Here is a 13,593-nt window from a genome sequence, read left to right on the forward strand (position 1 = left end):
ACAGTTCTACTATATCTTTATCTCCTTCTTCACAGGCTACATACAATGGAGACCATCAAATCTTATCACACCGATTGATGTCAGCATTGTTCTGCAGTAACAGTTCTACTATATCTTTATGTCCTCCTTTACATGCCACATATAATGGAGACCTACCATTCCTTTCACACTGATTGACATCAGCATTGTTCTGAAGTAACAGTTCTACTATATCTTTATATCCTCCTTCACAGGCTACATACAATGAAGACTCTCCATCCTCATCACACTAATTGACATCAGCATTGTTCTGAAGTAACAGTTCTACTAAATCTTTAGGTCCTCCTTTACATGCCACATATAATGAAGACCTACTATTCCTTTCACACTGATTGACATCAGCATTGTTCGGCAGTAACAGTTCTACTATATCTTTATATCCTCCTTCACATGCCACATATAATGGAGACCTACCATTCCTTTCACACTGATTGACATCAGCATTGTTCTGAAGTAACAGTTCTACTATATCTTTATATCCTCCTTTACATGCCACATATAATGGAGACCTACCATTCCTTTCACACTGATTGACATCAGCATTGTTCTGAAGTAACAGTTCTACTATATCTTTATATCCTCTTTCACAGGCTACATACAATGAAGACTCTCCATTCTCATCACACTGATTGACATCAGCATTGTTCTGAAGTAACAGTTCTACTATATCTTTATGTCCTCCTTTACAGGCCGCATATAATGAAGACCATTCAATCTCATCACACCGATTGATGTCAGCCTTGTTCTGAAGTAACAGTTCTACTATATCTTTATGTCCTCCTTTACATGCCACATATAATGGAGACCTACAATTCTTTTCACACTGATTGACATCAGCATTGTTCTGAAGTAACAGTTCTACTATATCTTTATATCCTCCTTCACAGGCTACATACAATGAAGACTCTCCACCCTCATCACACTGATTGACATCAGCATTGTTCTGAAGTAACAGTTCTACTATATCTTTATCTCCTTCTTCACAGGCTACATACAATGGAGACCATCCAATCTTATCACACCGATTGATGTCAGCCTTGTTCTGCAGTAACAGTTCTACTATATCTTTATGTCCTCCTTTACATGCCACATATAATGGAGACCTACAATTCTTTTTACACTGATTGACATCAGCATTGTTCTGAAGTAACAGTTCTACTATATCTTTATATCCTCCTTCACAGGCTACATACAATGGAGACTCACCATTCATATCACACTGATTGACATCAGCATTGTTCTGAAGTAACAGTTCTACTATATCTTTATCTCCTTCTTCACAGGCTACATATAATGGAGACCTACCATTCCTTTCACACTGATTGACATCAGCATTGTTCTGCAGTAACAGTTCTACTATATCTTTATATCCTCCTTCACAGGCCGCATACAATGGAGACTCACCATTCTCATTACACTGAGAGACAACAGCCTTGTTCTGAAGTAACACTTCTACTATATCTTTATGTCCTCCATCACTGGCCGCATGAAATGGTGAATTACCAATATTATCACACTGATTGACATCAGCATTGTTCTGAAGTAACAGTTCTACTATATCTTTATATCCTCCTTCACAGGCTACATACAATGAAGACTCTCCATCCTCATCACACTGATTGACATCAGCATTGTTCTGAAGTAACAGTTCTACTGTATATTTATGTCCTCCTTTACATGCCACATATAATAGAGACCTACCATTTTTGTCACACTGATTGACATCAGCATTGTTCTGAAGTAACAGTTCTACTGTATCTTTATATCCTCCTTCACAGGCTACATACAATGAAGACTCTCCATCCTCATCACACTGATTGACATCAGCATTGTTCTGAAGTAACAGTTCTACTATATCTTTATGTCCTCCTTTACATGCCACATATAATGGAGACTCACCATTCACATCACACTGATTGACATCAGCATTGTTCTGAAATAACAGTTCTACTATATCTTTATGTCCTCCTTCACAGGCTACATACAATGAAGACTCTCCATCCTCATCACACTGATTGACATCAGCATTGTTCTGAAGTAACAGTTCTACTATATCTTTATATCCTCCTTTACATGCCACATATAATGGAGACCTACCATTCCTTTCACACTGATTGACATCAGCATTGTTCTGAAGTAACAGTTCTACTTTATCTTTATGTCCTCCTTTACAGGCCGCATATAATGAAGACCATTCAATCTCATCACACCGATTGATGTCAGCCTTGTTCTGAAGTAACAGTTCTACTATATCTTTATGTCCTCCTTTACATGCCACATATAATGGAGACCTACAATTCTTTTCACACTGATTGACATCAGCATTGTTCTGAAGTAACAGTTCTACTATATCTTTATCTCCTCCTTTACATGCCACATATAATGAAGACCTACTATTCCTTTCACACTGATTGACATCAGCATTGTTCGGCAGTAACAGTTCTACTATATCTTTATATCCTCCTTCACATGCCACATATAATGGAGACCTACCATTCCTTTCACACTGATTGACATCAGCATTGTTCTGAAGTAACAGTTCTACTATATCTTTATATCCTCCTTTACATGCCACATATAATGGAGACCTACCATTCCTTTCACACTGATTGACATCAGCATTGTTCTGAAGTAACAGTTCTACTATATCTTTATATCCTCTTTCACAGGCTACATACAATGAAGACTCTCCATCCTCATCACACTGATTGACATCAGCATTGTTCTGAAGTAACAGTTCTACTATATCTTTATATCCTCCTTTACATGCCACATATAATGGTGACCTACCATTCCTTTCACACTGATTGACATCAGCATTGTTCTGAAGTAACAGTTCTACTATATCTTTATGTCCTCCTTTACAGGCCGCATATAATGAAGACCATTCAATCTCATCAGACCGATTGATGTCAGCCTTGTTCTGAAGTAACAGTTCTACTATATCTTTATGTCCTCCTTTACATGCCACATATAATGGAGACCTACAATTCTTTTCACACTGATTGACATCAGCATTGTTCTGAAGTAACAGTTCTACTATATCTTTATCTCCTTCTTCACAGGCTACATATAATGGAGACCTACCATTCCTTTCACACTGATTGACATCAGCATTGTTCTGCAGTAACAGTTCTACTATATCTTTATATCCTCCTTCACAGGCCGCATACAATGGAGACTCACCATTCTCATTACACTGAGAGACAACAGCCTTGTTCTGAAGTAACACTTCTACTATATCTTTATGTCCTCCATCACTGGCCGCATGCAATGGTGAATTACCAATATTATCACACTGATTGACATCAGCATTGTTCTGAAGTAACAGTTCTACTGTATATTTATGTCCTCCTTTACATGCCACATATAATAGAGACCTACCATTTTTGTCACACTGATTGACATCAGCATTGTTCTGAAGTAACAGTTCTACTGTATCTTTATATCCTCCTTCACAGGCTACATACAATGAAGACTCTCCATCCTCATCACACTGATTGACATCAGCATTGTTCTGAAGTAACAGTTCTACTATATCTTTATGTCCTCCTTTACATGCCACATATAATGGAGACTCACCATTCACATCACACTGATTGACATCAGCATTGTTCTGAAATAACAGTTCTACTATATCTTTATGTCCTCCTTCACAGGCTACATACAATGAAGACTCTCCATCCTCATCACACTGATTGACATCAGCATTGTTCTGAAGTAACAGTTCTACTTTATCTTTATATCCTCCTTTACATGCCACATATAATGGAGACCTACCATTCCTTTCACACTGATTGACATCAGCATTGTTCTGAAGTAACAGTTCTACTATATCTTTATGTCCTCCTTTACAGGCCGCATATAATGAAGACCATTCAATCTCATCACACCGATTGATGTCAGCCTTGTTCTGAAGTAACAGTTCTACTATATCTTTATGTCTTCCTTTACATGCCACATATAATGGAGACCTACCATTCCTTTCACACTGATTGACATCAGCATTGTTCTGAAGTAACAGTTCTACTATATCTTTATGTCCTCCTTTACATGCCACATATAATGGAGACCTACTATTCCTTTCACACTGATTGACATCAGCATTGTTCTGAAGTAACAGTTCTACTATATCTTTATATCCTCCTTCACAGGCTACATACAATGGAGACTCACCATTCATATCACACTGATTGACATCAGCATTGTTCTGAAGTAACAGTTCTACTATATCTTTATCTCCTTCTTCACAGGCTACATATAATGGAGACCTACCATTCCTTTCACACTGATTGACATCAGCATTGTTCTGCAGTAACAGTTCTACTATATCTTTATATCCTCCTTCACAGGCCAGATACAATGGAGACTCACCATTCTCATTACACTGAGAGACAACAGCCTTGTTCTGAAGTAACACTTCTACTATATCTTTATGTCCTCCATCACTGGCCGCATGCAATGGTGAATTACCAATATTATCACACTGATTGACATCAGCATTGTTCTGAAGTAACAGTTTTGCTGTATCTGTATGTCCTCCTGCACAGGCCGCATACAATGCAGACTTTTTAAATTTGTTACATTGAGATACATCAGCATTGTTCTGTAATAACAGTTTAGCTACAGCTGAATGTCCTTTTTCAGATGCCTTATATAAAGGGGAGCTGTCTTCACTGTCTGTGTTATTCACATTACATTTAACATTAACAATCAGAAAGTCAACAATATCAAAATAACCCCTATCAGCTGATTCTATTAAAGGTGTTGTATAATAGTCTGTGTCAAACGGATATTCTAGATCACCATATTTGATTGTTTTGCAACCTTCTATATCAAGCTTCGTTAATAGTGTGTTTGCATCATTTTTCCTTTTTAAAAAGCTTATTAACTTATGTCTAAATGTCTTATACATTAACTGGTAATTATTGAATGTACTTATAATGAGATGCTTTGTTAAGTCAAATAACAGTCGTTCAAAATAATCTTCTTCTTGGTTTTTTGATACTACAATTAAATCATCCTTTTCATGGACTTCTGTTACAGATTCAAAGATGAAACTGTCTCGAATACATATAGAGGGAGCATATTTAATAAAACATTCTGTAAGTTTTTGTCCACAGATTACAGCTGCCATTTTATAAATTTTGTCATGTATCATTCTATACTCTGTGCCTCTCAATTTGAAATAGGTGCCATTTAATGTTGAAAAGCCAGCTTTTAAAGAATTTCTATGCTTCTCTTTGCTTAAGTTTATGTCAAATTCTTTAACAATGTCCTCAAGTTTGTCCGTGTTATTTACTAAAACTGATCCTTTTTTCAGCCAATCTGTATTGAATCCATCACTAAATATGATACACAGAGAAAGAGCACAGGACTGTTCTTTGTTTTCATTAATGTTGATTATGTTCTTTTTAATACTAATTAAAGGAGCTGTAAACAGTTTCTTGACTTCCTCACATGTTTTGTCTTTTGACAATTTACAAAGCAAGGGAAAGTAATCAACGTTCTCTGCGACTTGTTTTATATTGTCAATTATGTCATCAGGAAGGTACTTCTGCAGCATATGGATTCTTTCAGCTTCCTGCAAACACAACTCTTCTGATAATAAATTGCATTCTTTTTTTGTGAATAATGAAATACGTTGAAACTGTGATTCTTTATATATATGCAGTCTACAAGAAATCAGAAATCTTGGACTTGATACCTTTGAAACCGTGCCATCATTTTTACTTCCAACATCTGTTTCTTCATCTTTAAATATTTTCTCCATTTTTTCTGAATAATCTCTCCACATCTGTAATGTTTGTGTGTTTATTGTTTCCTTTCCACATATGTCATCAACAACAAAAACTTGTTTTTTGTTTTTATTATAATAATTTATTATGTCTGTTGGTCCTACTAAAACAGGTATTATCTCATACCCAAAACTGTCACGTAAGTGTAAGGCAGCTTGATGTATGTTTGAAGATTTACCACAACCCGAGCTTCCTGTCACAACAATACAGTTATGTGAGGGTAGAGATTTCAGTATGTGACGTGTTGCTCTGGTTTCCAAAAAGGTAGTTTGGTCTTGCTCCCATTCTCTTATTTCTTCTTCATGGAGTGCTGCAAAAAAAAATATTGAAAGCTGAGATTGTAAGTTCAATTTTGACCTAGAACCAAAAAGAAAATATATCCAATCTAAAATGTCTCGCTCTCTTAACGGATTGTAAACCTGTCATCCTAATCACATAATCGTGTTGCAAATATTGTATGTGTCCATGGGCAATAACTTAAAAAATGTGTGTTCTTAAAACCTTTTTATGAATATCTTAGAGAAATGCCGGCTTACTCTACAATTCTCCATGTCAAACATATTTCCAAGGTGCATTACTCTTTTACAAATAGTTCTTCAGCACTTATTTTGGAACATTTGAAATCATTATTTTTTTTTTAAATCTGGAAAGAATTATATACTTGAGAGCACTTTCAATTCTTAATATGATTGATATTTCCAAGGTTAGAACTTTTATAAAAAAAAATTATCAGTACTGATTTTCGATCTTGTCTCAACCATGGAAATAACTGTATTCTTGAGAATGCGTAAAAATGTAATTGTCCATTTAATTGATATTTCCCAGGGCCTAACTTATATTAAAATAGTTGATCAGCACTGACTTCCGAACTTGTCCAAGCGGCTGTTGATATAAACCTTTGTTATCAATTTCATGAAAATCTGTCAATAATTGTACACATGACTAGGTGAGAGTAACTGCAATGCAATTTTTCATATAATTGATATTTTCAAGGGGCTTAAGTCTTTTAAAAATAGTTGATCATTATTGATTTCGAAAATTGTGCAAGAGGTTGTAAATTTAAACTTTTGAAATCATTTTCATGAGATTCTGTCATGAATTGAATATGAAAGCGCTTACAAGATCTGGTGGAGGGACGCCCGGTATTTCTATGTTCTATTTTAATGGTGGTAATTATAAGAAAAAATGTGATTACAATGAATGTTGAATTATTAATACATTCTTGTTTAATAACATTTTCATTCAATCTTTAGTGGGCCAATTATTCAGGTGACATGTTGCCATAATACTCCTTTAAATATACAAATGCCATAATAACATTGATCCTGATGGTCAATCTGTTTAATAACATGTCAGTTTTCAAATCATCAAGGGATCAAAGAATTAGATTAAGGTTGACCCATATACATCATTACAATTGCGTACAGCATTTCATTACGTTGCAGTGCATCGAACTAACATGGTAAACATAGGTAAAATTCATTGATTTGAATCAATATTATTTTGGTATAAAACAATTAAATTGAGAATGGAAATGGGGAATATGTCAAAGAGACAATAACCCGACCAAAGAGCAGACAACAGCCGAAGACCACAATGGGTCTTCAACGCAGCGATAGTTTATAAGTAATAATAAACTGTTATCACAGAGATATGTCTCGTCTTTTTGTAATTTTGATTATGCAAATGTCGAAATCAAAATAGCAATACTTTAACATGTTACATAAGTTGTGCAAATATTCAAAGTCAATGAACCATGACTGAGGTACATAGCCAAGGAATCTCCATGTAAATGAGATGTGCCAATGCTGATACAACTGCATTCCAAATACCATTGACTTATTAAAAGGCGTTCCCTTTAAACAAACCTAAACACAAACATTAACTTGTAAACTATGTAAAAGTTTCAAAGTCAATTAACCATGAAGAGGGGGTTGGGCTACTGTCTGACTAGAATATCACTTTTTTCTGGTAGAAATTTCAATACAATATTCCTACTATTTTCCGTGCTCATTCTGTGTGGAATATTTCATACAGGAGATGCAGAATGAATGAATTATCTATAATAATATTCAAGATAATAACCAAAAGCTGCAAAATTTTCTTAAAATTACCAATTCAGGGGCAGCAACCCAACAACGTGTTGCCTGATTGGTCTGAAAATTTCAGGGCAGATAGATCTTGACCTAATGAACAATTTTATTCTCATCAGATTTGCTCTAAATGCTTTGGTTTCAGAGATATGAGCCAAAAACTGCATTTTACCCTATGTACTATTTTTTAGCCATGTCAGCCATCTTGGGTCGCGGGTGGGGTCATCGGACACATTTTTTAAACTAGATACCCTAATGATGATTGTGGACAAGTTTGGTTAAATTTGTCTTAGTAGTTTCAGAGGAGAAGATTTTTGTAAAAGATTACAAAAATTTACGAAAAATGGTTAAAAATTGACTATAAAGGGCAATAACTCCTTAAGGGATCAACTGACCATTTTAGTCAAGTTGACTTATTTGTAGATCTTACTTTGCTGAACATTATTGCTGTTTACAGTTTATCTCTATCTATAATAATATTCAAGATAATAACCAAAAACGGCAAAATTTCCTTAAAATTACCAACTCAGGGGCAGCAACCTAACAACGGGTTGTCCGATTCATCTGCAAATTTCAGGGAAGATAGATCTTGACCTGATAAACAATTTCACCCCGTCAGATTTGCTCTAAATGCTGTGTTTTTAGAGATATAAGCCAAAATCTACATTTTACCCCTATGTACTATTTTTAGCCATGGCGGCCATCTTGGTTGGTTGGCCGGGTCATCGGACACATTTTTCAAACTAGATACCCCAATGATGATTGTGGCCAAGTTTGGTCAAATTTGGCCCAGTAGTTTCAGAGGAGAAGATTTTTGTAAAAGTTAACGACGACGGACGATGATGACGACGGACAGGTACAAACGACTAACGCAAGGTGCTGACAATAATTCGTACGGGCCCATATTTCATTCAATTAGCATTCTTGATGGGCCTGTCCAAGTCGGGAACCTGTAATTCAGTTGTTTATTGTTTTTACATAGATCAAAGTGTTGGTTTTTCTCGTTTTAATTGTTTTACATTTCATCAGTTCATAGCCTTCCATATTATTACAGTAACATTTAGCTGTGACTTAACTTTGGGTATTGTCCTTTGCCCGTACCTATTGTTCAACCAGAACATTGACAATACCACTGAGACATTCAAATTATCCAGTTTTATTGTTAGAATTGATGAATTGTTGATCACTCATGTATTTAGAGTCAACATTGATGATGTCCAATCACTTTACTAGTGCAATTGTCACTGTTGTAGTGTTACTGGAATAGTTACAAAAAAAAACGTATACAAATAGTTTACGGGCTTTAGTTTTTGTCATTACATGCACAGTTGAAAGTAGAATGGTATGGCTGAAGCTATAGTATCGATACAAGATGCAAAATTATGCCATGCTCAATCTATTTTTTTGTTCTAATATTTGATGACAAATTCTGTTTTTGTTTCTCCGTATCTTTCATAAGAGTTAACAAGTTAATGGAAAAGACATTGTATTAACAGTCTTTCTGCATTGAAATCCACTATTGCTAGAAGCATTAGTGGTCATTGATCAAAATAAACTGGTGCAACTTCTTTATATGAGATCTAAAATTTTGTAGTGATTATAACCAATATCACATTTTATTGATATGATGGTTATCTACACTTTGGTATATTTAAGTATGTTTTTTTTATATTTTCCATTATAAGTAGATTTGAATATTTCCACTGTATTCATTTTTAATTTCATTCTCCACTATGTATATTCCGTTAAAAGAGGTGCTACATCTTCGCATGAGATATAGAATTTTGTATTTAACTATTTTCGATATCACATTTTTAGCCATGTTGGGTGAACAAATTGCTCCTTCAATCAATCCATTTTCATTGTTTTATACCATCTTATTTCATAAAATTGAGAATGGAAATGGGGAATGTGTCAAAGAGACAACAACCCGACCATAGAACAGACAACAGCAGAAGGTCACCAACAGGTCTTCAATGTAGCGAGAAATTCCCGCACCCGGAGGAGTCCTTCAGCTGGCCCCTAAACAAATATATATACTAGTTCAGTGATAATGAACGCCATACTAAACTCCAAATTGTACACAAAAAACTAAAATTAAAAATAATACAAGACTAACAAAGACTAGAGGCTCCTGACTTGGGACAGGCGCAAAAATGCGGCGGGGTTAAACATGTTTATGAGATCTCAACCCTCCCCCTATACCTCTAGCCAATGTAGAAAAGTAAACGCATAACAATACGCACATTAAAATTCAGTTCAAGAGAAGTCCGAGTCTGATGTCGGAAGATGTAACCAAAGAAAATAAACAAAATGACAATATTACATAAATAACAACAGACTACTAGCAGTTAACTGACATGCCAGCTCCAGACTTCAATTAAACTGATTGAAAGATTATGTCTTCATCATATGAATATCAGGCACAATCCTTCCCGTTAGGGTTTTAGTATCATACCATCATTCAACATAGTTCTTTTGGTTGAAAACAGTATATTTATGAATAAAACATCCCCATATCCAGGAGGAATGCATCAAAGAAAAACTAAAATTGAATATGTCTTGTTTCACTGACAACTGGACAGTAATATTTATTAGGGTTACAAATTGAAAGTGTCGTGTAATAATAATAATTGTCAATATAATTTTATATATATAATTAATTGCCAATCATGTTCACATGCAGTTATACAATATTTAACTGAACTAAATTTTTGTGGTCAAAATTAGATTAATAATCTTTTCCAGTGATTTGAAACATTGAAAAAGTAGAGCATTTTCTCCCATTTCAAATTTATAACCCTTTATAACCTCAAAGTGCAAGAAACACGTCAGAAAAAGGTATTCTTTATGTTAGGTGAAGAAATAAGTAATAGCATCGTGGCAAACTCGACTCTAACAATACCAACTGATTAATTTTAATGTCCCAATTGTAATGTCAATCTGGTGCAACAATAGACAAAGGTGAAGAGTAACATCTTAACAAGTCATGGTAAAGGAGTCGATTTCTGATTCCGTCAAAGAACACTTATTTGTTAGAAACCTGTAATAAGGTGGTTATCATAGGCTGTTGTATGTAATATTTCTGTTGCTTTAACATGTTACAAGCTGTTTGATTTCTTACTTTAATTGTTTTATACTTAATCATGGCCGAGCTTTCCATAGCTTAATAAAAGGTATGGCTATTACTAGTTGTTGAAGCTTGTACAATTATCTTATATACATGTATAATACTAGTTGCTTACATCCAAATACTGCGGTCTCGTTGTTAATTACACGACATCTTCATATGTTTATATACTTCATAACAATCACATCATAATGAAATTGTGTACTAAGTTTCAAGTTGATGTAACCACAACTTCATGATGAATTAAGATAACCATAGTAAATCTAAAACTTGAACCTAGCGTGGAAAAGAAAAATGCAAATTTTTAATTTTTATCTGATTTATGATAGGTCGCGTAGCTGTTCATTAATGAAGCGTTAGTGAGGAAGATGATATATGCAAGGGGAATACATACACGGTAACTAATGTGCATTCAATTATATTTGTAGCATAGAACAGATCTTTCGTAACATAGCCTTAACAATTTGGAACAATTCAACTGTAAATCAATATATAAAAATATAAAAACAAATTATAAAAGTTCCGATTGCATAACATAAACGGACCCGATAGATGCATATCTTTTTCAAATTGCAAAATTACTTTTTGGTAATAATTTGTGCTTTGGTCATCATGAAAATTGGAAAAAAAACTAAAGAATTTGTACAACAAAATTAATTAAAGTTAAAAAAAATATATTTAAAAAATGAATTATAAAATACCAGCTGAAACTCAAATATGAATATATATTCAAAAGAACACTCAAAATTCATATAATAACTAGTGATGACTAAATTTGATCAAATTAAATATGATGTAATCACTTCAGCATTTCAAAGTACCCCAAGAATTAATTTCTTTAGAATGAGCATAGAAAGAAATCGCTGATAGTAAATTTTAAATAATTACAGTTCAATTTAGAATGCAGTTAACTTTAAGATGTTTATAAGTCACATAAGCCACTGATGTGTATCGTCCTATTCAATTAAAATCTAGGTCGCTGCTTAATCATGTTAATATCAAGTCAATTTCTTTATAACCTACTACTTTCGAAGGCGGGCATTAACCATCAAAAAAGCTTTTTATTGCTTATTTTTATTTTAATAAAATGCAGACATACTTATTAGTATATAGACATCATGTTTGCGGTATACCATCTTTTCCGAAAGTTTATTGTTTTCTGTTTGGTAATAAATTATCATCAGATCCATTTTGTTACATCTGGTGATCCGTTTATTTGGCAATCACCAATGGCAGTCAGCAGGGTTTAAGAACATCAGTTGTTCGACCTGTTAGTCAAATGCGTTTTGTTAAAATATACTTGTTCACATTTTTGGTCTTTTGGAAAATGTTGTTTGTGCTGTATTAAGACCCCTCTACCAAGAAATTTGTTTTGCATGCACACGTATAAAAATTGCGGTTTTTATCCAACGCAATCATAGGTTTGAACGTTGTTTTCAATCTAGACTTGTTGACATTAGATATAGTATATATAATAAAAAAATATAAAGAATAATTGTTGTGGTTGGTTATTGTTGTAATCTTATATTTGTTATCTTATAGTTCGTTTCTGTCTGCGTTACATTGTCGTTTGTTTTTTTTTTTGTTGCACTTTAGTGTTTATGTTGTTTCGTTGTTTTCCTCTTAGAGTTGATGTTTTTTCACTTCGGTTTTAGTTTGTAACCTGGATTTGTTTTCTTGCAATCGATTTATGACTTTCGAAGAGCGGTATAATACTGTTGCCTTTCTTTACCCAACCCTTTCGTGTCTGTTTTAACCTGCAGGGTAAACATTTTGTCCCTTTTTTCGCAGATGAAAACAAAATTGATGCAATTGTTTCTTTTGACAATTTTCAATGATGCTTTTTTAAACTTTTCCGATAATCTCTTTGAAATTTGTCAACATTGCTCAAATATCGTTTTTAGATTCATAAACATGTAGCTTATACCATAATATAATATTTAAAACAATAATTTACTGTCGGGTTAACAACGACATTCTCGGTGGAGTGAAACTGATTGTGTACTAAAAAAAAAGAAAAAAAAAGAAGTTTCTGCTTCCCGGCATTTTAATTTTCTCATGTTAAGTGAAACCAACTTTCATTTTTCCATGGCCTTGAGATTATTCGTTACAACATACGACTTATTAGTTACATGTAGTAAGTAATTGATGAAGTTTCGTGACAATTAAGACTATGTTAATTTAATGTAATAATACCTCTAATATGCTTCGGAATATGATCTTCGTCTTGTTTTTTCATTGCTGCCTCTATGAGTTCTGAAATTTAAAAAAGTTAATCAATAATGCTATACAGTGAATGTAATTTTAAATGTTTTCTGGAATTAAATCAACAGGTTCTGCCTTTTTCCTTATCCCGCACTTGTGCCATGTGTATGTATTTTTCTATTCTTCAACTGTTCATGTTTGAAAATTAAGGTCTTTCTAAGTACATTGAAGTACAAAGACCAATATTTGACAGTAAACGTTATGACGTAAGCATGGTTGGTTAGATTGAATTTTTTGTATTTGTTTGACTGGATTAGAATAATTGTTC

The 13,593-nt window shown here is 33.9% G+C and overlaps 1 protein-coding gene across 1 annotated transcript in view; it reads right to left on the reverse strand.

The window, feature by feature from the left end:
• LOC127718542 (uncharacterized) overlaps positions 1-13,593 on the reverse strand; it is a 191,426-nt gene that overhangs the window by 2,358 nt on the left and 175,475 nt on the right. The window contains exons 7-12 of the mRNA XM_052224611.1: positions 13,257-13,316; positions 4,311-6,147; positions 3,123-4,112; positions 2,826-3,023; positions 2,430-2,627; positions 351-2,330 (exon numbers count right to left, since the gene is read on the reverse strand). Coding sequence (XP_052080571.1) covers positions 351-2,330; positions 2,430-2,627; positions 2,826-3,023; positions 3,123-4,112; positions 4,311-6,147; positions 13,257-13,316 — 5,263 coding nt within the window. The remainder of the gene's footprint in view (positions 1-350; positions 2,331-2,429; positions 2,628-2,825; positions 3,024-3,122; positions 4,113-4,310; positions 6,148-13,256; positions 13,317-13,593) is intronic.

The sequence above is a fragment of the Mytilus californianus genome, unplaced genomic scaffold, assembly GCF_021869535.1.
Source record: "Mytilus californianus isolate M0D057914Y unplaced genomic scaffold, xbMytCali1.0.p SCAF_10, whole genome shotgun sequence".
NCBI classification, from domain to species: Eukaryota; Metazoa; Mollusca; class Bivalvia; order Mytilida; family Mytilidae; genus Mytilus; species Mytilus californianus.